The sequence below is a fragment of the Lampetra fluviatilis genome, chromosome 1 (genome assembly GCF_964198595.1).
Source record: "Lampetra fluviatilis chromosome 1, kcLamFluv1.1, whole genome shotgun sequence".
Classification (NCBI taxonomy): Eukaryota; Metazoa; Chordata; class Hyperoartia; order Petromyzontiformes; family Petromyzontidae; genus Lampetra; species Lampetra fluviatilis.
The window spans coordinates 1,345,756-1,371,477 of record NC_136275.1 but is presented as its reverse complement, the minus strand read 5'-3'; the positions used below and the strand labels follow the sequence as shown (position 1 = coordinate 1,371,477).

The 25,722-nt window shown below is 52.7% G+C and overlaps 1 protein-coding gene across 1 annotated transcript in view; it reads left to right on the top strand.

Moving 5' to 3' along the window:
* The window catches only part of LOC144931542 (leucine-rich repeat flightless-interacting protein 2-like), a 31,807-nt gene extending 7,864 nt beyond the window's left edge, over positions 1–23,943 (top strand). Inside the window, exons 3-22 of the mRNA XM_078855541.1 lie at positions 102–146; positions 1,880–1,927; positions 2,940–3,020; positions 4,609–4,674; positions 4,809–4,892; positions 5,231–5,278; positions 8,973–9,152; positions 11,766–11,900; positions 12,261–12,365; positions 12,489–12,560; positions 13,409–13,579; positions 14,061–14,153; positions 14,921–15,013; positions 16,054–16,146; positions 17,066–17,171; positions 17,775–17,824; positions 18,017–18,137; positions 18,646–18,725; positions 22,218–22,322; positions 23,418–23,943. Coding sequence (XP_078711667.1) covers positions 102–146; positions 1,880–1,927; positions 2,940–3,020; positions 4,609–4,674; positions 4,809–4,892; positions 5,231–5,278; positions 8,973–9,152; positions 11,766–11,900; positions 12,261–12,365; positions 12,489–12,560; positions 13,409–13,579; positions 14,061–14,153; positions 14,921–15,013; positions 16,054–16,146; positions 17,066–17,171; positions 17,775–17,824; positions 18,017–18,137; positions 18,646–18,725; positions 22,218–22,322; positions 23,418–23,528 — 1,887 coding nt within the window. The 3' untranslated portion in view covers positions 23,529–23,943. The remainder of the gene's footprint in view (positions 1–101; positions 147–1,879; positions 1,928–2,939; positions 3,021–4,608; positions 4,675–4,808; positions 4,893–5,230; positions 5,279–8,972; positions 9,153–11,765; positions 11,901–12,260; positions 12,366–12,488; positions 12,561–13,408; positions 13,580–14,060; positions 14,154–14,920; positions 15,014–16,053; positions 16,147–17,065; positions 17,172–17,774; positions 17,825–18,016; positions 18,138–18,645; positions 18,726–22,217; positions 22,323–23,417) is intronic.
* The last annotated feature ends 1,779 nt before the right edge of the window (positions 23,944–25,722 follow it).

Below are 25,722 nucleotides of genomic sequence, written 5' to 3'. Positions count from 1 at the left end.
CTAAAACAAACAAATCTCTGCTTTCGTTGTCACGAAGCGTGCAACATCCTTGCCGTGCCCTCCTTGTGCTGACGACACTGACCCCCGTTGCCCCTTGGCAGGACGACGCGGAGAAGCACCACCGCAGGCAGCGGCGTCAACAGCAGGTGCGTGTTGCTGCTGCTGCTGATGATGATGATGCTGATGTTGCTGCTGCTGATGATGCTGCTGATGCTGCTGCTGCTGATGCTGATGATGCTGCTGATGATGTTGCTGCTGCTGCTACTGCTGCTGATGATAATGCTGCTGATGATGATGTTGCTGCTACTACTGTTGCTGCTGCTGATGCTGCTGATGCTGCTGCTGATGCTGCTGCTGCTGCTGCGCTCTCGGCCACTCGACTCGGCCAGCTGAGCCCGTGGTGTGTCACGGGAGGGGTGCAGGGTGGCAAAGTCCCGGCACAGTAACGTCCCCCACACGCGCCACTTACGCAGCAAGCAGCGTGTCCCTCAGTGGGGAAGCGCCGCCGTTTTTTTTCTTTACGCCGATCTCTCTAAACCAAGGGTCGGCAAGCGGCATGACAAGAGGAGAAAGTTGTCGTTCAAATTCGGTCTAAATTCGTAGTATATATACAAATAAAAGACCCGCAACGCACGTCGTGGTGGCTACGAGACGGTGGGTCCTTCCTCGGTAGCGGCACGAAGCCAGCCCTCGAAGAGCCGCAGGATGACGACCCTTGCTCGAAACACGTCCTAGAACAATTTGCACCACGACACAAACTCATCCACTCTCGACTTTGGACAGGGCGAGGCTTTACAATTATGGTAACAACAAATATCTGACGTCTTTTAACGTCGCATTTTCATACAATTTTGAAGGGCGATACAGCGAATACTGAATGATGTTTTTCTACTCGAGGCGTTTGCTGCACTTTATTGTATCTCGGTGTTCATGTTGCGCTATAAGCGCTCCGCTGCCTCCAGGGTCGCGTCTGGCCTCTTAAGGGGTCACGAGAGTTGTGAGCCCCCTCCAGGAGCTGTGTCTGGCTTCTTGGTCGTCACCTCCAACCGGTGTCTGTGTGTGTGAGTGAGTGTGGGTGTGTGAGAGTCTGTGTGCGTGTGTGATTGTGTGTGAGTGTGTGTGTTATTGTGTGTGTCTGTGTGAGTGGGTGTGAGTGTGTGTGAGAGTCTGTGTGAGTGGGTGTGAGTGTGTGTGAGAGTGGATGAGAGTGTGTGTCTGTGTGAGTGAGTGTATGTGAGTGAGTGATTGTGTGTGTGAGTGGTTGTGAGTGTGTGAGAGTGTTTGTGAGTGTGTGTGGGTGTGTGAGTGTGTGTGGGTGTGTGAGAGTGTTTGTGAGTGTGTGTGTGATTGTGTGTGTGTGTGCGTGTTATTGTGTGTGTCTGTGTGAGTGGGTGTGAGTCTGTGTGAGAGTGTATGAGAGTGTGTGTCTGTGTGTGTGAGTGAGTGTGTGTGAGTGAGTGAGTGATTGTGTGTGTGAGTGGTTGTGAGTGTGTGAGAGTGTTTGTGAGTGTGTGTGGGTGTGTGAGTGCAGTTCCCTCTTACGAGGAGCGGTGGTGGGGCGGTTAGCGCGCTACCCGGCGACCCGAGTTCGATTCCCGCTCAGTGACGATTATCTTAACCGGTCATGGGCCTCCCCTAGGTCGACTCAGCCTGAAATTAGTATCCTGTGCGGTGTGTAAACATCACCACTTGGGGAGACAAAGGTGGCCGGGCGCAGTGTTGCTAACCACCCCCTCGTGTGCCGTACCGGCCTATATACGTGCTCGCTAACAGAACTTGCCCCCAACAGTCTGGTCAGGCTACACAGGGGATCTTTGTCTTTGTTAAGTCGTTCACTCCCCCCCCCCTCTCCATCTCCCACCCCTCCCCATCCGTGGAGTTGGAGCCCGACGTTCGAGTTTCGACCTCCGGCAGCGGCAGCAGACAGGCACGTGGCGGGGACACGCGGACCGCGATCTCGAGCGTATCGCTCTGTCTCACTCAGGCGTACAGATCCGCGTGGCAGGCATCGGTTCTTCTGTGAAGGCCTACGTGTATAGCGTCACCATCACAACCTTACATATTTTACTCGTCTAAATGTTCTTGGTAATTATTTCACACAAAAGCCCGGAATGATACAGGGTAAGGGCAAGGCGCTTATAAATGCCATGGCGTCTCAAAGCATCGAGATACAAAACCACGAAGATTGAACAAAATCACTGTGGGGGGGGGAAACGCCAAAGACAGAAGGGAAAATCACAGGCGCCGTGAATGACGACCGTCAAAACCCCGAGCATCAACAGAGAGTCACAGGGACATCGCCAGTTTATCACAACATGCTTGCAGCTGGCAGGGCCCCGACCGTGAGGAGTGGGTGGGTGACCCTGCCAATAACAACTGATAACCCAGCAGCATTTGTTGAACAAGGATGAGTCGTGATGAGGCCCAGAATTGCCACTTGTTTAAACAAAAGCTGTTGGTTAACATCAGCCTAGGAGGCCAAAAGACTCATGGTATGTTTTTTCCTAAGTTTTTTTGGGTTAGATCGCGTAAGTATTAATGTGTCGTTAAACCCGCCACCACCCGACACAGCCGATTAGTAAGGTTTGTCACGTAAACAGAACATGATTGGTGGAGAAATCCTCCTGATCTGTCTGTCGCCTGATGAAGCTGGTTGTTATTACTGGTGAAACTTCAAACTCAGATTGTAAATGTTCTGGACACACACCGGTGGTGCTGTACTAGTAACGAATTGGCCACGTTCTGTTTACGTGACAACCCTCACTAATTGGCTGTGTCGGGTGGTGGCGGGTTTAACGACACATTTATATTTACGCGACCTAACCGAACGGTATGTTTACTTAATTCAACTTATCACCGATGATTCCCTACAGCAGGGAGTGACGTTTGTCCGCGTGGTGGTGTATTGCTTTGTGTTCCCTTTGTGTTGTCCGTGACAGTCACACAACCATGAGGGCAGGAGTCTCTACACTGGAGGAGGAGGAGGAGGAAAGAGCATCTCACACAAGAGAGACCTCCTGGTGAGTCGCGTGATGGAGCGCTGTGATCGAAGGAAGTTCTCTTCCACTTGGGTTACCGGGCGGCCTGAAATCGAGCGTGTGAATTCGGGACGTGATTTGACTCGTGAGTTGAATAAGCCATCTCGTCCCCGCTGTACTGCACGCAACACAGCTCAGTCTGCCGTTGGTAGTCTGTGTTACACGTGGGCCGGTGGTATTCTTTAGTCGTCTATGTTGATACATTAATAGTGATGATAATAATAATAAAGCCCGTCATTCACCAAAGGGTCTCAAGCCCTCTCAAGATTATTTTTAGGAGGGAACTGCAGGGTGGTCCAGATGTCTCGTGACTCACATTTAATTCTCTAAAAAGTGTATATATATGTAAAGTGAGGTTCATTTAAAACAAAATTCAATATGCAAGACCACATCCTGTAAGGGGTCAATTAATTCGGTCACAAGACATCTGGACCACGCCGTCCTTTGGAGGTTATGCCATTGGGATGCTTGTGCCTGGCTTGTGAGAGGAAGCCTGGGTGCCTAGAGAATACTCACGCGTGAAAAGCATAAAGACAGCAAAAACTTCACACACGGTGATTCAAGAAGACATTATCCATGCTGACATCTCCTGGTCGCATCTACAACTCGGATAGTTTGACAGTTTCACAGATCTGGCGCGGAGATCCACGACCGTTACCTGCAGCTGTGCACCATCCTGGATTTTCTGATTCGTATTAATAATGTCAACCTGCAACGTAGCCGCACAGTATGCATTCACCCTCGTAGCTAGAGAGAGAGAGAGAGAACGACTCAGAATCTCGAGGAATCACAGACGAGCTTGATGGCAGCAGCCAGCCAATAAGCCTGCGGCAACAGCTGCCCAAGCTCTGCGGCCCTCGACATATATTAAAGTGTTATCGGCCAATGAATTAGTATTACACGTGTTGGATAAAAACCGGAGCACCCGGAAGAAAAAAAAAACTCACGCATGCGAGGAGGCAACGCTATATCCCACCTTCTCCTGGCAAGCCAGGATATCGGACCTCGATGCTCACAGGAAGGGAGTTTCCCAATGTTGGAGTGATCCACCAACCATAACTGCCTCCACAGTGCTGGATTGCAGGCCACGTGAATAGCCAACATTGGCCAGCTGTTGTACACCAATGGTGCGGCTGCGTCCATGAACAGACTGTGTTTTTACTTGCGTCCACTGCTGTTTATGAACAGAACGGGACCTGTACCACTTTATAGGGGAAGTCAACAGTGGTGATCCTTAGGATAAACCCATCCCCACCATAGGAACGTGGAATTTCCATCGCTCTCTTTGCAGAGCTGTGAAGTAGAACCCAGCAACGATGCCTCAATGCTCATTCGGAAAACGAATCACTTTGACCTATCTTAATAAGCACTAAACACGGTATTTTAAAACGCGCAAATACAGTCCGGTGAATTCATAGCTTCCCAGTGTGTCTGTTTTTGCATGTTTGTTGAACTTCTTTCGCACCCTACGTAGCCAAGCGTGCTGCACCAAACCAAAGCGCCACGCGGCAACGCGAGACGAGCTGGGTAGCAAGGGTCGCTTGCGCGTTGCGCTGTCTGCCTCCCACAGCCGGTGCCAGCCCTGGGCAGAGATTACAGCAAAGGGGACCCGGGTCAGAAGAGGAGCTCTCGGAGCGTACGTACCGGCCGGAGACACTCACCACGCTTGTGTCTACCTTGCTGACCACCCCCCCCCCCCCCCCTATTGCTACGCCGCAATGCCCCTGTGCACACGTGCCTTCGTCTTGTGCGCGTGCGTGTGTGTCCCAGGGTGTGTCCTCCTCTGCTGCTGGGCTATCCCTGGGTGGCCTGGGCTCCAGGTACCTCTCCTCGTCCACCTACTCGCTCCATCGGGTCCGTGTCTCCTCGCGCTTCCGTTCCCTTCTCTGTTGTTGACGCGACGCGGCGAAATCCCCCGGCGTCTTTTCGAACTCGCACCGCAGGTTGCTTTGGCACGCGCACCCGACGGTGTTTGTGAAAGTCTCAACGTTTACATGATTATTACCAATCGAGTAAAAATACAAATTATTATTATCATGACGTGTAAGGCCTTCGTGACAAACATGCGTGCAAGTCGACGAGCATGCGTACACATTTTGTGATTATTTTTTTTTTTATCAACGATTCACGTTTGCCACTCGATCCCAACTTGCCTGCCGTAGTGTGAATGAGTTGCCTCGCTCTGTCTGCAGCCGTCCTATCTCTCTAGCGACGCGGTGACCACAGCCAGCGACTACAAGGTCAGTCGCACGCGACTCTCTCAGACGCGCCACCGCTTCGCGCTTGACGTCGGCAAAGTCACCGCGGGCGCGCTCCGCTTTCCTCGGTCACTAAACGCTTCCGTGGCGCACCTGAGACACCGTCCACCTGGCCAAGGCCGACGCGGGCAGCACGAAGCCACTGCAGGATGCTGCGCACAGCTCCCGCGCACAGCGAGCTGCCCTAACCTGCGCTTACTCTCACCCACTCAACCTCCATTCAACCTCTCCCATGTCCATTCACCCTGACGCAGCCACCTCGGCCCACACCCTCCATTGTACATCGGTTCCTCATTGAACTTCGTTGCTTTCCGTGCGTGGATTGTCACTTTGTGTGTCGGATGGAGGCTTAATGAAGTGTAATTAAAGGACTATTTTATGTAAATATTAACATGGGCCACGGCACAGTGACGTCATGCTCTAAATGAGCATGAGAGAGGTGCTCATCACCTGTTCGCAGCCCTGAGCCAGTGGTGGAAATTCCACATTCCTATGCCGGGGACTAATCTCTCCATCGGGCAAACACTGTTGCATTCCCACACGGTGGTTCTCAATTTTATCGACACGGGAGGGATGAGTCAACCCCCAAAATGGATTTGGACTCTCAGCCTTCCGATTGCGAGTGACGCTCACACGCTGAGACAGCTGGGCACGGTTTCAGGGCCCTGTCGTGTATTCGTGTAGCTATCCGTCAGTGTAGTGTTACAGGATAGAGAGCAACAGTCACACGCGTGAGCGTGTGTGCGTGTGTACACAGAGCAATAGTTACCAACTCAATTTTGTGGATTTGACACCGACTAAAGAGTCTGCTTGACACTAACCAGTCTGTGCTTGCCACTAAACCGTTGCAACACTCCCTGCTGCATAGCAGCCGTATCCACGACGGCTGGAGGCACCCGGGCAGATTGAATTTGGTGGCCTACTGAGGCTTGACGTTGCGGCTGCGGCAATCTCTCACTGCGCCAGTGTCGCTACTTTTGGCCCAATGACGCCACGGAACCGGCGTCAGCTCCATTCAAGAAACGCGTGAACTTTTTGTGACCTACTGCTTAACGCGTCGGCTTTCACGACCAATATTATTCATAATAAAGGGGTTTTTTTGGTTTGTTGGGGCAGTGAGAGTTAGATGACGTAAGAACAAATGTGTACTCAAATTGTAAATGTTGTGGGTTTACTCTCCAACACACGACCGTGTGCTGAAATGGTAACTAATTGGCGCGTTTAGTTCACGTGACAAACCTTACTAATTGGCTGTGTCGGATGGTGGCGGGTTTAACGACACATTTCTATATTTACGATATCTAATCCCCCCCCAAAAACCCTATATTATGGATAATATTGGTCACGAAAGCCTACGTGTTAAACATTTATATTACCTCGTGTACATTCAATCGTGCTGTTCGTAGTTGGCCACTTGGCATTTTGGGAATGTTACCGGCCTGTTGCTCAGCGACCGCGATTATCTTTGAGTTGGAAACAGCCGCTGCCTCTCTCCTTTGTGCAGCGCCCCGTTGTCTGGCAGTGTTCAGTTTGTTGTCCCGCCCCCCCCGCACCTCCGATTGGCACGGTTGGCTAAGTTACGGTGTGATAGAAGTTCAACGTGCACACACACACGTGGAGTGGAGCGAAGCGTGCAGAGGCGGTGAGCCAAGGAACGCGTGGGGCTCGTGGAGCTGACCGTCATTCCTCTCTCAGCCAGGGGGTGGGGAACCTTTGTTCTGCCAAGGGCCATTTGGATATTTATAACGTCATTCGCGGGCCATACAAAATTATCAACTTAGAAATTAGCCCGTTATATTTGGTCAAACATTTAATTAACGCACCCCTAATGCGATGGCTGGAACTGCTTCTCTTTGGTGAGGCGTGTGATGTTAGCTGCTATCGACGATGTTGCTGCTACTCGCAACTGCTTTTCCAAGTTTGCTCCTAGAGATTTATTGAATTTCGAGTCCCGCCTGCGGTTGCCTTGGCAGGGCCACACCAAATGATTTCGCGGGGCCTTATACTGCCCGCGGGCCGGACGTTCCCCACCCCTGCGTCTAAGCGAAGCCTCGCAAACATTCCACGTTCAACAAATGCCAGACGGCCGATTCCCGTTGCTGTGTTGACGCGCGTGCTATTTAGAGGCACCGATACGCGCACAGGGCCACTTAGCCGGCGGGCAACAGTCGCGGCTGGCGTTTTATTTCCGTTCCAGCGCTTGGCTTGTGCACTTTGATTTGTTAGCTCGCCTAACCCCCAACGCGCCTGGTGGCTTGTCCACTGCCCGTTGACTTGCGTCGCAGTCATGTGTGGGATATTTGAGTCGTTAATGTTGTTTTAATTAATTCAAGGCAATGGATAAATAATTCACTAGTAATAGGTTTTAACCTTTCAACTGGTACAAAAACTGACACCTTTATACAAGGCATCATGTTTGCAATAACCACAACACAAGCAGTCAAAATGCAAACAAAAAGAAACAACTCTGATGATGATAATGATATGCACTGTCCTTGAAGTTGATTGGTCCACACCCGAGACAGCTTTTCTTAGAGCCTAGTCTCCATTGGTGTTGGACCAGATGACGCCAAAAGGCGTATGAACATCGCTACTAGGGAGGTCAAACATGATGCCTTGTATAGAGGTGTCAGTTTTTGTACCAGTTGCAAGGGTAAAAACCTATTACTATATTTTGCCACTGGTAAAGGAGGTCTCATAGTGTAAATAATTCACTGTTTGTAGAGCAGAATAGTGTCAATGGGATGAGTTGATGAGAAGGATGGGAGTACTTGATGACAAAAATCGGAACCAGTTCTTGGCCTCCCCCGAGGCCGACTCAGTCTCGAATAAGTACCTGGTGCAATGTGTGAACATCGCTACTAGGGAGGTCAAAAGCGACCGGGCGTGGTGCTGTCCACCCACCCCCTCGTGTGCCATGCGGGCCTTCGTATGTGCTCGCTAACAGCACTTGCCCCAACAGTCTGTTTTAGGCCATACGGAAGATCTTTGGGTTAGGAGGAGAAGTTTTCACACTGAACCACAAACTCGACGACCTGAGTTTGACTCACATCCGTAGCCATGATGAGTAGCAAGTGGTGTCTCAACCTAGCCTGAGCCCTCCCCTATGTTGACTCAGCCTTAAACGAGCACACGGGGTGGTTCGTAAATATCACGTGTGCTACTGACAACACAACTAAGCGTGCCCCTACACAAGGAATCGGAGCTCAATTGTGTCGCTTAAAACATTTAGATTTTTTTTGAAATGTTAAAGACGGTTCTCATCATGTTTTGTAATTCTTGCATCATTTACATTGCGTAATAGTTCAATGTGTCGTCGTGCTAACAACGGTGACGTCATCTGATGGCCCGATTTTCCGATTGTATGTATGTTGGACTTCTTTCGCACCGTACGTAGCTAACCCGTGCTAATCGGAGATGCACATGTGTACGCTGTATGGCTTATATATGATGGTTGAGGTGTGTGTGTGTGGGCCCATGTGTTCGTGTTGGCACAGTAGGGGGCACAGGTGGCACATCGGCCAGTTATGTCAGTCAGTCGACCCGTGGCACCGAGGTCTGCCCGTGACCTCCTTGCCAGCGGGCGTGGCCTCAACGTGCACGTAGCCTGGCACAAGCGCCGTGGTGACGGTTGTTGTTGCTGTTGTTGTTGTTGTATTCGTGTGCGTGAACAAAGCCCTGGGAGTACTGCCTCCCATCGTCCTCTCGCTCCTCCTCGCGAGCCACCTCACGATCCACGTCGCGATGCAGCTCTGCTCGCCAAAGCCCCACGGTGAGTTGGCCCTGCCGCTCTCCGCAAGCCTCTCAACGCCTTCACGGGAGCAGGCAACGCGGCCTGTCGGTAGAGCGCTCGCCCGTTCACGGCTCGAACCCAGCGGCCGCCCTGATGAATACTGCAGGTGTGCGAAACGTAAAAAAAAATTACGCGGCGGGCGCTTCACACTGGACGTTGAAGATCCAGTGATGTCATCCGGAAGAGTAGGCCATTGCGTGCCGGTGTCATTGTCCACATTTGTAACTTTTAAAACTTTCTGGAAACCACTCACTTAGAATATACATTTAAGTCATCGTCGTTTCTTACTGAAAAAAAACTCGCCAGTACCCGCTGTAAAAAGAGCCATGTTAAACTTGGCAGAAATCCCGTTCTTGATATGAACACAGGGTTGCGGGCGATTCAGACTTTCCAAAGAAACGTTGATGTCCTTGCATCAACAACATACATATAAAATATCACATCCTCACATCGTACAAACATGGACGTGTTCGATGATATATCGAAATTGCTTGTTGTCATTCAACACCACACATTAGCACGCTTGGCTTGCGTACGGTGCGGAAGAAGTCCAACGTGCATCACACGCATCACAATGTTTGCCCGGATTGGTTTCGCGTCTCGGTGCGGCCGCATCTCAAGACGCTCTGCAGACAACGTGGACGTAGTAAAAGTACATCGGTGGCGAGCGATACATGAACCACATCTTTGCCCACCCACCCACCCTGGTTCAGCAGGGCCTATTTCAAGGAAGTTTTAACTCCGAACTCAGGGCTCCGGGGGGGGGGGGGGGCATGTGTTCAAGTGTATGAGCAGGAAAGCGTTTCAGGATGCTGGCTACAACGCGAGTTGCAAATGTGGATACACAGCTCGTGCCACCACGTTCATCGCGTTACTGCCCATGTGTGAGATTTCACAACGGCCAGATTAGATGGCTTAGTACCGACCGTCAAATTCGGCTTTGTGGCGACACGTGCTCAAGAAACAACCCCCCACGACTGATACGACATGGAGGGGCCGGGGGGGGGGCTGTACATTCATGACCGCGCACGCGACCCCTTCGCTCGTACACAATGTGCACACCGAAGGCAGGCGGCTGGCGTGGGGCGGTGGCCGCGTTGCGAGCGCCTTGTCCCGGCAGCGGAGTGACAGCGCAGTGGGCCTCTCCATGCCACCGGCAGTGGCCACCCCCCTACCCCCCCCCACCCACGCCCCCCCCCCACCCACGGGCCCCCCCCACCCCCCCCCCCCACCAGTGTTTGCACCCTGAGCAGAGCATTTCCTCCCCTGCCGCGTGGCCGTGACGAGCCTCATCCGAGAATGCCCGAACCCGTTGTTTGCATGTGTGGTGCCGGATGCCGTTGTGTGCGCGCGTGGATCTTCCTTTTACGGGGAGCAGTAAGTGTAGTGGTTAGCGCGCTGCGCTACTGAACCTGGCGGCCGAAGTTCGATTCCCACTCACGGCCAACGCCAGTGACGATTATTTGAAGCGGTCCTGGGCCTCCCCTAGATCGACTCATCATCAAATGAGTACCTGGTACGGTGTGTAAAAATTGGCACTGGGGAGACAAAGGCGGTCGAGCGTGGTGCCTTTACCCACCCCCTCGTGTACCAAGCCGGCCTTCATTCGGTGCTCGCTAACAGCACTTGCCCCAACAGTCTGTTAGGACTATACGGGGGATCTTTTTCTTTGCATGCTCCTTTAGCTATGCTTGTGCTGACACAATTTCGCTCGTGTATGGAATTGGAAAATATATCAAAATAGGACAAGCACCAATTACTAACAACAATGCCTTAGCATGAAATATAAAATAAAATAGACGATGGTGTTGAGTAGATATATAGGATCACAGAGCTTGGGGAATTCTTTCCACTGCCTGTGGTTCCCGGCGCTTCGATGCTAAAATCTGTGCGGGTTATCATTTTGCGCAGCGTTTTGAGATTTGCACCAACGACGATTGCTGTACAAAACTCAAATCATCATCGGCGTACGAGTGCCCTTTTTTCTGAAGAGCAATGCCAGCTGCTGCCTGTCATTTCTCGGAGATCCCGAGCTCAAATTCACCGTCATGAGGGAGTCCCTCGGTGGTCGGTGATGTCCTTGCATGCGGCGGTTACTGATGGGCCATGTGCTCGGCGTGTGGCAGTAGCACGTGGCTGGAGTGGTGCTGGCGGATGTCTGCACGTCAGGCGCGGGGCTGCGTAACCCAGGGGCCGTGTGAGGACTCTGACTGTGGGGCGGGCGTGAACCGCTCGCTCCGCACCACCACTCCTGTGGCTGAGGAGGACCCTCTCAGAGATTGGAGCCGATTCCCAATCCTGCTCAATGGCAATTGACGAAACGCGTGTTGTGTGTGACATTGAGTCACGAGGGATATCTCCGCAAGTTTTAAACCACGAGTACATTTAGTGGCACGCGGGTTTTTTTCGCAGCCACTCGTAATCCCAAGCGTGGCCTTGTCGGCTAGGCGCGAGGATGCCAGCAGTAGTGCCCTGCTGAAAGCTTGAAAAGAAGAAGAGCTCAACACGTGGCCTGGCCCAGAAGACCACGCTTGGAGCCAGCGGTGGGAGTCGCCGTGCCTCGGTGGCATTGGCCGGCGAGAGACGCGAAGGCTCAGTTGGTGCTCGGTGCTTTGGGGGTCAGCGCTGACTTCTTCGTGAACGTCGCGGACGTTAAACTGCCCCCCCCGCGCACAGGGCTCGCAGGACTCGTCGGACGGGCGCTCGGTCGCCGACTTCTTCGGGAGCGCGTCGCGCAGGAGCAGCGTCTCCAGCGCCGTCTCCGACTTTGACATCAACGGGGCCGCGGTGTTCGGCGGGGACATCGGCCGGGTACGAGCGCGGGGGGCCTCCGAGGGCGGCCTTCGCGAGCACCGCCGCCACCTTCGCGGGCACCGTTTGCTGTCCTTCCCCCCCGCACACTCCGATTAGCACGGTTGGCTTCGTACGGTGCGAAGAGGTTCAGCGTGCATGCATAGGTGGCCCAAAGTGAACCCCTGAGATCAGACCCAGTGGGGGTTGTAGATCCCAGCAGGTCCTAGGACCTGGAGAGTTGAACCCAGCAGGTACTAGGACCGGGAGAGTGCTCTGGGTGGGTGTGTGCCCCACACATGTTCTGTGCACGCGTGTCCCAAGCGCCCCTTTGTACATGCCCCCGTGTGCGTTGTACGCACGTGCCCGCACGTGCCACAGGCCCTCCTGTCGGACGGCTCGCTCAGCAGCGCCGCGTCGTCTCGCCGCGGCAGTGGAGACACCGCCTACTCGGTGGGCACAGACTCCTCCATACAGGAGCTCCGAGTACGTGCCTCTGCAGTTGCCCACAAAAACATTTTGGTTTTGTTTTGACGGTGAAACCCCCGGGGGGGGGGGGGGCAAATTGCGCTCGCCGGGGTTCGCAGACACCCGCGTTTATTTTCTCAGGACATCTTCGAGCTGAAGGATGAACTCCACGGCGTGGAAGAGAGGTACATGCAGAAACTGAAGGAGTTGAAGGTGATTCATCACACACACTCCTCCATACGCAGCACCATGTCCACTCATATTTCACGGACTACGTGCCCACTCATGTACATAATACTGTTGGGCCTGTAAAGTATCAAAAAGCCATTCAAATCGACTCAATAGTAAATGGATATATTTTGTAAATAGCGGCGATGGAGCAGTGTTGTAGCGGCGGATGCAGCTTGCTTTGAGCCACCCACCGGCACTGACCAGCGTGGTGAAGTATGGTCAGCAGCTACCATGGGTGGCAGAAGGCCTTCTCGAGTAGAAGATTTACAAAGGGGCGGTAAATCGTTGTAAAATGATTCTTGTTACAGATAACAATATTACCCCCAGTTTAACACGAAGGCTTTGACTACCCCCATCGGCCCGGGACGTGGCCCAGGTGAAGCGCATTCGCCACTTGTTGCAGAACTTCGCGGTTCGACTCTCGCAGGCCAACCTGGTTAATGCTGCGGTGTGTTCAACGTGACATGCTCTGCCGTCTGCTTCACAGTGGATGTTAAAGACCACGTGCCATCATTCGAAGAAGAGTAGGCCATAGCGTGCTGGCACCATGGTCCATATTTGTCAAATTGTATAAAACATTAAATTACACTACAAATGATTTAATTTTGAAACAGGAATCATCTCCCACTCCTGAGAAAACTTAGCAGGATCCTTGTGAACAAGTCTTTTTACGGGTAAAAGTGTCGTACGAATAAATAATGATAATTCAATACTGCGAGCTCGTCAGAGATATTGTCCCGACAGCACTCTTAGGACAAAACACGCACCAACGCGCCCACATCGCCAGCCAGGGGAGATTCGCTAGCGGCGTTCGCCGGTCCGCGTGGCAGAAAGCGACGGACGGAGCCCAGGAGAAGTACAAGAAGGCGATGGTCTCCAACGCGCAGCTCGACAACGAGAAGGCGGCCCTCAGCCACGAGGTGGAGGTCCTGCGGGAGGCGCTGGAGGATGCAGAGGAGCAGAGCGCGGAGGCGCGGAGGGAGCTGAGCGACGCACGCAGCGTGAGCGGCCGCACGGCACGGCCGGGCCCCCCCCCCCCCACGATCGTGGGGGGCGGGCACCGGTGGAGTTGGACACAACTCAGCCTCATCGCAAATCACGAGCGTCGAGTAACGCGGACGCAGTTCACCAATGTACTCCGCCTCGTGTCATTCACGCACAAATTAGCAAGTGCTTTCAAGCGTGTCGCTTAGATACCAATTACCAATGACGAACGTAATTACAACAATGATATGTTTACATCACATGCAACATTTGGGCAATGCCCATCTTTGTACGCATGTTGTACGTTGAACTTCTTTCGCGCCGTACGTAGCCAACCGTGCTAATCGGAGGCGCTGGGGGGGGTGTGTGCTCACGACAAACTAAACACAAAAACGCAATTCTGTAAATACGGGGGGGGGGGGGGGGGGTGCGGTTAGCAGCCCACTGATTTCACTCCCCGATGTAACGGTGGCGCTGTGCCTCCTCGGTTGCCGCTAGGACGCGGAGAGGCAGCGGCAGGCGGGCGCCAGCGCGCAGCACAAGCTGCAGGAGGCGAGGGACGCGCTGCGCCAACGGGAGGAGCACGTGCAGGTGAACGGCGCTCCTCGGGCTCCTGCGAGACGGGCAGCCACCACCAACACCACCACCACCACCAACACCACCACCAACACCACCACCAACACCAACACTACCACCAACACCACCAACACCACTACCAACACTACCACCAACACCAACACCAACCCTACCACCACCAACACCACCAACACCACCAACACCACTACCAACATCACCACCAACACCACCACCAACACCACCACCAACACCAACACCAACCCTACCACCACCAACACCACCACCACCAACACCACCAACACCACCACCAACACCACCACCAACACCAACACCACCACCACCAACACCACCACCAACACCAACACCAACCCTACCACCACCAACACCACCAACACCACCAACACCACTACCAACATCACCACCAACACCACCACCAACACCACCACCAACACCAACACCAACCCTACCACCACCAACACCACCACCACCAACACCACCAACACCACCACCAACACCACCACCAACACCAACACCACCACCACCAACACCACCAACACCACCACCAACACCACCACCAACACCAACACCACCAACAACTCCACCAACACCACCAACACCAACACCACCACCACCAACACCACCAACACCACTACCAACACCACCACCAACACGCCCCCCCTCCCCCGGCTGCGCCTGGATCGCTGTCCTCCAGGTTCCGAGTTCGTTGTAAAATTCACCTCTGCGCTTCGCCGCCTCTTACTGTCGCCAACGTCACTTCGCAGGAAATCCCGAGCCTGCAACGCAAGGAAGACGCCCTCGCCAGGGAGGTGTTTGACCTGCGAGAGACCGTGAACTGGAAAGAAAAAAAAATCACGGTAAGGGTTACCGCTGCCCGTTCGTTATAGTGGTGCCGTAGTGTGGTGATGGTGAGAGGTGATGCTGTGTGTGGTGGTGGGTCATGTAGCCCGCGTGCCCAGCCACTGCATGCCTAAACATCTCTTGTTTGGCCGGATAGAGGAGGCTAAACGGGCGCGGCACGGGCTAGAGAAGAGATGGAGTGATGTGGTACAGGAGGATGCGGAGCTGAGTGGACTTGCCAATGACTGGTACCAGCGGTGTCAAGATCGGCCTCTGTGGAGGAGGCTCGTGAAGGACGCTACTGGGCAGTTGGAGGCAGTCGCCCTCCAACAACAACGGAGGGCGGAGGAGCGACGCTCACAACAACGAGTGGAGCGCCGGTCGTCTAAAATACAGCAAATTGCACAGTAGGGGGCACAGGTGGTGCATCAGCCAGTCATCTCGGTCATCTCAGTCAGTCGACCAGTGGCACCTGCTGGGTCTGCCCCGTGACCTCCTGCCAGCGGGCGTTCGACACTTCACGTGGCCTCAAGGTGCACATGGCCTGGCACAAGCGTCGTGGTGACGTCACCGCCACTTAGTGGCGAATGGCGGTTGTTGTTGATGCTGTGTGTGTGGTTGTGGTGATGCTGTGTGTGTGTGGTTGTTGTTGATGCTGTGTGTGTGGTTGTGGTGATGCTGTGTGTGTCTGTGTGGTTGTTGTTGATGCAGTGTGTGTGTGTGGTTGTGTCCTCTGTGGGGAGCGGTAGTGTAGCGGTTAGCGCGCTGCGCTATGAACCTGGCGACCCGGGTTCGATTCACGCTCACGGCCAACACCAGTGACGATTATCTGAACCGATCCTGGGCCTCCCCTAGGTCGACTCAGCCTTAAATGAGTACCTGGTGCGGTGTGTAAACATCGCCACTGGGGAGACAAAGGCGGTCGGGCGTGGTGCTGGCCACCCACCCCCTCGTGTACCGTTCCGGCCTTCATAGGTGCTCGCTAACAGCACTTGCCCCTACAGTTTGTTAAGGCTATACGGGGGATCTTTGTCTTTGTCTTTGTCCTCTGCTGCAGGCGCTGGAGCGACAGAAGGAGTACTACGAGTGCATCAGGGCAGAGCGCGATGAGCTCCGTGCAGAGGTCGCGCTCCTCCGTGAAAAGACCAAGGTGCATTGTGGGACATGGGGATCTTCTTAATTCCTCGGTCTTTGAGAGCGGCGGTGCAACATCTGTCCCAACTATTACTAGCTCGACGCGTCGTTGTCTCCAAGTTGTTCTCTTCCATCATCTATTTCTGCTCATTCTTCCTGGCCGACATGATAGAGCACCACACGGTATAAATGTAGACAGTGGCACAGCCACTGGGGAATTGTGTCCATGTTGAATGCCGCGGTGGCTGGCTACCATGAAGTTGACCATGCGTGTCCAAAATACATGAGAAGAGCACTGAAGAGGAACTCGCTATATGCCTCCGATGAGTACGGTGGGCTACATACGATGCGAAATTAGTTCTACATATTTTTTTATTTTAACAGGTAAGGTCAACTCAGCTGCATAGCTCTTTTTCAGAAGCGACCTGGCTATCACAGATTATAACTCAACGAAGTGGCTCACGTGGAAATGCATAGCAGCCGAATACTCTAAAGGGATGTTGATTCAAAATGTGGAGGGAAAAACCGGAGGACACGGAAACACATCCATGGTGAGAGAGACACGCAAACTCCAAATATACAGCAGGCGTCAGGGTCGGGATGTAGCCCACGACCTCCTGCATACCAGGCGAGGTAGCTAACATCTCCTAGCCACCGTAATGATGGGAGAGAGAGAGACACGCAAACTCCAAATATACAGCAGGCGTTAGGGCCGGGATGGAGCCCACGACCTCCTGCATACCAGGCGAGGTAGCTAACATCTCCTAGCCACCGTGATGATGGGAGAGAGAGAGAGACACGCAAACTCCAAATATACAGCAGCAGGCGTCAGGGTCGGGATGGAGCCCACGACCTCTTGTACACCAGGTGAGGTAGTTAACATCTCGCCACTGCTAGCGCCTGTCGATGTCGCTTTCTCCGCGGGCGCTGTCCAGAAGCTGTCCCTCGGCGTGGCCGTGAATGGAGACGAGTTTGACGCAGCGAGAGACTCGGGAATGCTGGACCACGTCGCCCCGACGGCAGCAGAAGCCGCGGTGCTCGGTGAGTCGTCGTCTCTGCCGTTCCGGTGAACGAGAGACCCTTGGTTGGTGCGCCGCACTGTGAAGCTGGTGGACCCGAGTTCGATTCCCAGCCAGGGCTGACGTTGGTGGCGAGTTGTGTCTGTGCCGGTCCCGGGGTGCTCTTTTCGCCAAGAAGTACGAGCCGGTGCGGTGAAGTTTGGGCACATTACCACAAGACTACCGCGGCTCAGGGAGCTTCTCATTCAGCAGTTGATTTTAAAAGTGCTGTTTAGTTTCATTATCTAAGTACGTAATATTCGAGTTAAAGTTCACAAGGTGAGAACTCAAGAGGCCAGGAGGGTCTCATTCACACCAAAGCGACAAAAGCAAACCAAATAAAAGTACCGATACAGCAAGAAAGCGAATTATGATTTTATTATTTTATTTTATTATTTTATTTTTTATTTTTTATTAATTTTAATTTCATTTTTTATGTACGTGACTTTACCGAAAGAACTAAGAGTATGAATCATTGCAGTCACGAAAGCTTCAAATCTAGAATTAAAGCGAATTAGAAACCAGAGCAAACTCCAGGGGTCGTGGAGAGTAATGTTGGCTGCGCACTTCTCTCTTCTGAGCGCAGATGTCAGGTTAAAGAGACTGACGGAGGAAAACGACGCCCTTCTGGACGAGGTGAGATGCACGTCCAGCACCCCGCGTTGCATTTTAATATTTCACCACGACCACCGGCGCCCATCAAACGCCACGGTCGCGTGCGACGCAGCCGCACTCGCACGTGCGTGCAAGCGACGCCGCCGTTCCACCAACTTCGTGACAAGTTGGCATCTCTCTCCCTTCCGCCTTTGCCGCCCCGTGGCCACTCAGCTGCGCCGCGCCAGCCAGCAGCTGGAAGAGGAGCGGCGGTGCCGGGCGCGCGTGGAGGTCGCGTTCGCTCGCCCGTCACCGTCCGAGCTCGAGGACGACTTCTACCTGCGCGACTTCCAGCGTGAGTATTCAGCCGGGTCGCCGGGACCCAAGGCCCCGCGGCCTGGGGACAACCTTCGCTCCTTTCCCACCAGCACATCCGAGCCGAGCCAGCGCGCTGTTCTGCGGGTGGTTTTCCTTCTGGCCAATTGTCGTGCCGAGCCGGTAACCAAAGCGTGCTACGCCGGCCTCGCGAGACATCTGAATCTGGCTCGGGGGTCAAACAGGTTCCAGGGACGCGTCCGTTGCGTGCAGCGGACACAAGGACACGACACAAACACGGCATCATCGCCGTTACCTCCATGAGCCTCGACTCACGCGGCTCGGCTCCCGCAGCGGAAATCTGACCTGGCGCCTCGCTGATCCGACACTGCCAGGCGGACCTGGCACCGCTCTGGCACAGCAGCTCGGTTGTGCAGTGGAAAAGGGACAGTCGAGCCACGTGCGACTGTTTGGTAGCGTGATAAGAGTTCATGGCTGAACAATCGTGCAGTAAGTGCGGTGTGATTCCATTTGCTTTTCCCCCCAAGGTGAGACGAACAAGCATCTGAGCGAGTACAAGTACAAGCTGGCCAAGTCGGAGCAGGAGAAGGACACGCTCGAGAAGAATGTGAGTCACCAGGGCAGCGCTGTTCATCTGAGACGCATTCGTCCTACTGAGCAGTGCCCAGGCCGAACCACCACCATCATCATCTGCCACGATCCCTCTGCCTCCCTGCGTTGTCGCCATCCCTCACAGCCCTGCATCGCCATCACGATCCATATCGCTCCGACTCACTGCAGAGGTCGCAAACGGGTTTTGATTCCTTACCCGTACCCGTACCCGGCCACACTAGGGTCGCAAACGGGTACCCGTACCCGTACCCGGCCGTACCCGTACCCTACCCGTACCCGGCTGGGTACGGGTAGGGTACGGGTATCGGGTACCTGATTGCGACCTCTGGGATGAAGCCATGTTGCAGGTGCAGGTGGGTTGATTCTAGGAACTTGAATTGTGAGAAGAGACAAGACTTATTATTTGTTTCTTTCGGTTAAGTCACGTCTAAAGATAAAATAATAAATTAAATTAAATAATAGAATACGACGTTTCGATTGCAACACAAGCAATCATCATCAGGTATAATGAAATAGCGACATAAAATCTAACCAGAAAACTATAGACAGACATATTAGCAGACAGATATCACCAAGATACATAGCGAGAGCAACACAGGTAACAGAGAGGGGTGATCGTCTCTGTGTGGTGGCCTTAAATAGACAGAGGGGGGGGCGGAGGCAGAGAGAGGGAGGAGGGTTAGAGAAAAAATTAGCATTTCAATGAGTGGTCAACAGACGTGGTGCTGCGAATGCGATGGCACGGCAAGCAAGCCTGAAAATCAGGAGAAGGACACACTAAAATTAAATAACCTAGTAAAATATCGAAATGTAATGTAATACAACACAGAGGGTCGGTCAACACACAATTAACGCATAGCCTGGTTGATTACGTATTTCAAAGATTGCTAAGTTAGAATTTAAGTGTGAACAATCTAAAGAGAGGACACAGGCAGAGAAAACAAGTCGCCAGAGAGAGAGAAAAAAGATAAGCTTAAAACTTCCCCGTAGAAGTGGTTCAATCTTAATTCTAAAATTAAAAATTCTAAAATTAAGATTGAACCACTTCTACGGGGAAGTTTTAAGCTTATCTTTTTTCTCTCTCTCTGGCGACTTGTTTTCTCTGCCTGTGTCCTCTCTTTAGATTGTTCACACTTAAATTCTAACTTAGCAATCTTTGAAATACGTAATCAACCAGGCTATGCGTTAATTGTGTGTTGACCGACCCTCTGTGTTGTATTACATTACATTTCGATATTTTACTAGGTTATTTAATTTTAGTGTGTCCTTCTCCTGATTTTCAGGCTTGCTTGCCGTGCCATCGCATTCGCAGCACCACGTCTGTTGACCACTCATTGATATGCTAATTTTTTCTCTAACCCTCCTCCCTCTCTCTGCCTCCGCCCCCCCCTCTGTCTATTTAAGGCCACCACACAGAGACGATCACCCCTCTCTGTTACCTGTGTTGCTCTCGCTATGTATCTTGGTGATATCTGTCTGCTAATATGTCTGTCTATAGTTTTCTGGTTAGATTTTATGTCGCTATTTCATTATACCTGATGATGATTGCTTGTGTTGCAATCGAAACGTCGTATTCTATTATTTAATTTAATTTATTATTTTATCTTTAGACGTGACTTAACCGAAAGAAACAAATAATAATTCCTGCAGTCACGAAAGTTTCTAAAATTAAGATGGAAGAGACAAGACGTTGGGAAATGAGTGACAAACGGTTACTCACCAGTGACTCACGGTCTACCCGTACCCATACCCGGCTGCACCAGGGTCGCAAACGGGTACCCGTATACGGGTAGCCGGGTATCGGGTAGGGTACGGGTATCGGGTACCTGGTTGCGACCTCTGACTCACTGACCTCATCACTCGGCGGTTGTCCTCCCTTTTGGCTGCCATTCCATCGCCAGTCTCATCCATCTGCGACCGTCCCTTCACAGCCAGCATTATTTCTCAAGTTTACATGTGTGCCTGAAAATCATTTGATTCCTGAGGTGTGTGCATTTATCTAAAGATTATGCATATCATATATCTGCTGGGATTGTCTCTATCATGCACTATGGTTCTATATTTCTCCCTAGAAGTTACTAATTGCAATTTACCAATAATCAACCTCATCTGTGCTGTTTTCCTGCTCCCATTACTGACATCTTCATCGCTACTTTTGAAAGGTTTCTCTAATTACTTTCCTAGTTTTACAGAGTTCCGTGTATTCTCTTGTCCCCAATCTTACCACTCCCTGCTAAAACACACACACACACAAGTGAAACAAATGTGCTGCATCCTTAATGGTTTAGTGGATGACAACCTTCGGGCACAACACAACAAGGTAGCAACTGGCCGTGTAACGACAGTTACTAGTTGTTCACCTCGCCGAGAAATTGCATTGAGACATATTCAAGGACACCCTTTGCGATGTGATCGTGCTTATTTTTCACGACAAAAAAATCAACACGTTCGTCAATACCGCTGGGGCCTTTTGTGGAGAAAAATAAATGGACAACGTACTTCTTGGTTATTTCGGTAAAGTCACGTAGAAGGGAAGTAATAAAATAATAAAAATAAAACATTTTATTACTTCCCTTCTACGTGACTTTACCGAAAGAACCAAGAAGATGAATCCCTGCAGTCACGAAAGCTTTAAATCGAAAAAGGACAACGTACTCTTTCGTTCTTTCGGTAAAGTCACGTAGGTCTAAAATAAAATAAATCACGACGTTTCGATCGCAACACAAGCGGTCGTCCTCAGGCGGGCAGAAGCAGTTCCACTGCTGGATTATATTTTTTCCACCTGAGGACAACGTTTCAGGCAATGGTCCTAATGGCCCTTCTTCAATGGTAAGAAGGGCCATTTGCCAAAACGTTCCATTATGTTTTCCATTTAAGGCCACAGCCGTGGTGCCGACGCAGCAGCAGCGTCACCATTTCATGTTTTTGGTGCCCTTTGTGTAATCTGGCTCAGCCAGGCTCTCTCTAATCGCACCACCAATACTCGGAATCATCTTCGTAGTTTGTGTAAAAAAAAAAACGTTATCATGGCAGTTGGTACAATGCACACACGTGGGTGCTATGTGTCATCCACACTTGGGGGTTCTGATTATGAGAATACTTTTGCTTGCATATTTCCGATTCCAAATGTGCATGTGTGAGCGTGCGTACGTTTGTGTGTGTACATTTGTACATTTGCGGTTAGCACGCTGCCCTATGAACCCAGCGACCAGAGATCAATTCCCACTCACGGCCACCATCGGCGATGAATATCCGAACCGTTCGTGGACCTCCCCTAGGTCGACTCATCCTCAAATGAGCAACTAGTATGGTGTGTAAAGACATCGCCACTATGGAGACAGTCGTGGTGCCGGCCACCCACCCCCTTTGTGTGGCGTGCCGGCCTTCATGGGTGCTACCCGCTAACAGCACTTTCTCCGACAGCCTGTTAAGGCTACACGGGCGATCTTTGTCTTCACACAATGTGTGTGTGCGTGCATGGAGACAGATACTGCGGTTACAGGGACACATTTCCCGGCACAAGGCAGCAGCGGATGGAGCAGAGAAGGAGCAGGATGAGATCAAGGCGGATCGGAGGAGGCTCCAGAGAGAGGCGAGACACCGGCTCTTGCTGCGCCTATGGGGCCGTCCATAAATGACGTCACGCACCTAGGGGGGGGGGGGTGGGGTCAGACATTTGTGACGATGTGTGACGGGGGGTCTGACTTTTTGTGACGCCGTGTGACGAGGGGGGGGGGGGTCAAAAAACGTCAAAAATCGCGTGACGTCATTTATGGACGGCCCCGATGTCCGCACGTGAACGCGTCTTGATATGTGGCGAGTGGTCACGCGACGGTCCGCGCTGAGCACTGCCAACTCGGATAACCGAGTTTTATTCGTGCTCACGGGGTCGTTGGTGGTGCGTCTTATCATCAGCGCTGGCGAGAAGAAGGCAACCTGGTATGATGCTTGCCGCGCCATCCCCTCGCGTGCTATGCCGGCCTGCGTGGGTAATCGATAACAGTACTTGGGGGAAGGGAGGGAGGGAATTATGGCGCAGGAGTTGGCTCACAGCGCTGTGAACCCGGCAACCTGAGTTCGATTCCCGGCCACGGCTAACATCAATGGCGGGTGCCATCTGAACCGCTTCTGGGCCTCTCCACCCCCCCCATTCACCAACCCACACTGACCAATTTGGTGAAGTATACTGAGACAGCTTCCTTGGGTGACACGCCGCGTGGAAGCCACCAACCTGCAGCACATCGACAAAGGGCTGAACATTAGTATGGCTCACAGCACTCGCCTATGCTTAGTGCCGGATTATCCTAGTAGCACAAGTAGCTACATTTGTAGTAGCTACATATGTAGTAGCTACGAGCCCCGCACTTTCAAGGGCCCCGCGCTAAATGCTTTAGAGCTATCAATTCCGGTTCAGTGATTCTGCACTTGCTCTATTACTGTAGTACTATACTGCCTTCAACTTTTATGAACGACTGGGTGTTTAAGGTTAGCGATTTGTCGTATTATCTGGCTGTATAGAAAATGACAAAAATACAATTACTTTACTATGCAAGTAAAAAAATGCGTGTTTTAATATATTTTTTTTAGTGCCGCTTTATAACACATGCTACAGGCCCCGCACCAGCTTAATCCGGCACTGACTCTACGGGGGCCTTTGTGTGTGAACGTGCCGCTCGCACAACCGCAGCTTCATCTGGCCCTGGAGAAGCTGGACGAGATGGAGACGACAAACAACCACCTGATGATGCGCCTGAGCAAACTGAAGGCCAAGCGGGACATGGCCTATGCGCAGCAGTAAGCCGCCAGGCTCCCCGCGCGGCCCGGCGGAGACTGAGCGGCCCCCGGTGGCGCCGGCGGAGAGCGGCGGGGGTCGTGGGGGCGGCGCACCGGGAGTCTCGCATCGCCGTGCCAGGGCGGCCCACGCCGGCTCGAGTCCTCATGGGGTCTGCTCCACCACCACTCGTCGCAGACCCCTCGTTCGCTTCCACGTGGCCCGCCGAGCCCCGACGCGCAAGCGCTGGTGCATACAGGCCCTGCGCCGTGGGGTTCGGAGACGGTGCGTGCCGCTACTCGGGGTGTGTGCATCTGCCGGCCGTCTCGGGCCGTCAAGCCATGGGCACCCGGGTCGGTCCCGTGACCTCCTGCCAGGCGGCGTTTGACTCTCAACGTGGCCTTCAAAGTGCACGTACCCTGGCACAAGCACCGCGATGACGTCACGGGCACTTAGTGGCTATTGTTGGTACGTGTGTGGTCTCGCGGTGTGACGGCTGTGCAGAGCCACTTATTGGGGGGAGGGGGGGGGGTGGGAGGAGGGGGGGGGGGCACGGCAGTGTTGTTGTCGTGTGCCCCGGCGTGGCTACTCCCCTGGGCTTCGCTGTCCGAGCCCCTCGTCGGCGGCTGAAGGCCGCATCAGGAGCAGCAGGAATGCGACCGATGGACGGGAGCAGGTGCAGCGATAGCGACTTGTAGCCGCGTCTGGAATAAAAATATATTTACAATTGTGAAAGATCGTGCGGTATTGATGCTTAGAGGTGTCCGCGGTCACTCTGACCGTAATGCGCATGACAATGTTGAGCTCGTTATACGTAACAGGCACAGATGGTGCAAAGGGACAGCATTGATTCGCAACGCGAGGAAAAATCACGAGAAGTGACGTGGCCAATTGCTCATGAGGAAGCCATTATGAACTCTGCAGAGAGCTTGTGCAGGCGAAGGCATGTTAGTTTACTTTATCGCAAGCTTTGTAAAGCGTAAAAACTCATGTCAACTCCATCCCGCAACGCTGCGCCATCCGCAGCATAAGGAGGCTTGCGGAACCACAGACGAGTCAGAATCTGAATATTTATTTCTCCCGGAGGAATCTGATGAGCTACAACGCTATTATTCGCAGATGTCCAGTGGCAACGCAGCCAGGCGGTGAGCCAGCACCAACAATTGCCCAAGCTCTGCAGGCCTCTATTAATATGTTTTAAGCCTGGCTTATTTTACAATTAAATTGCCCCTGCATTGGCCGATGCTCAGCAAGACGTGAAGAAGCGTCGCACTACGAAACGGAGTGGTGCGAGACGTGAAGCCACCAGTCCGCTCCGTATGGATCGCAACGCCCCATGGGACTTGGACTGCGCTGGGCAGCAGCACCTGCTGCTCGCTGTGCTGGCAGTCGCGCGCCCGTGCCCGGCTGCACTGCTGAACGCAGCACGCGGCAGCGCCTGGGTGGTGGCGATTACGCAGGGCGCCTCGCGATGCTTCGTGGTGGCGAGATGTTATCTGCCTCGCCTGGTCTACAGGAGGGCGTGGGTGCGATCCCGACCCTGACAATGCCTGCCGTAAATTTGGAGTTTGCGTGTCTCTATCTCCCCGTGGTCGCGTCGATTTGTCACCGGGTCCTCCGGTTTTTTTCCTCCACATTTCGAATCAACATCTCGCGTTTAAGAGTATTTGGCTGATATCAATGTCCACTTCGTTGAGCTTTCATTTATGGCCAGGTCGCTTCTGAAAAAGAACAATATAGATCAGTGGGCCTTACCTGGTAAAATGTAATAGTTTAGTTTATCTAATGCACACAATGCATGCACTGAACCACGTGTATAAGAATCGATCATTACCAGGGTATGCAAATCGTGTGCAAATGGCATCATGTTTAGGTTCATGGAGTGAACAAAACTGCGCAGAGGAGATTAAATCAAACGATGAATGGCATAAATGGGACGGTAAGATTATTGAATCACATCGCATTATTGAATCACATAGCACCCCCCCCCCCCCAGAAATTGCGACAATATTAAGTTGTCTGATTGTTGATATTTTAAAACGGCCAAGAACGCATGTGAGCGGTTGTCGAGAAACCGAGTCACCACTGAGACGACGCCGCTGCTTTGCCCCAGGCACACACGTGGCCACGAGATCGAAAGGGAATTGTGAACATTTGTACAAATGCGAAGAAACAATTTCAAAGCATACTTCCCCCTCCCCCCCACCAGTGTCAATGCGTG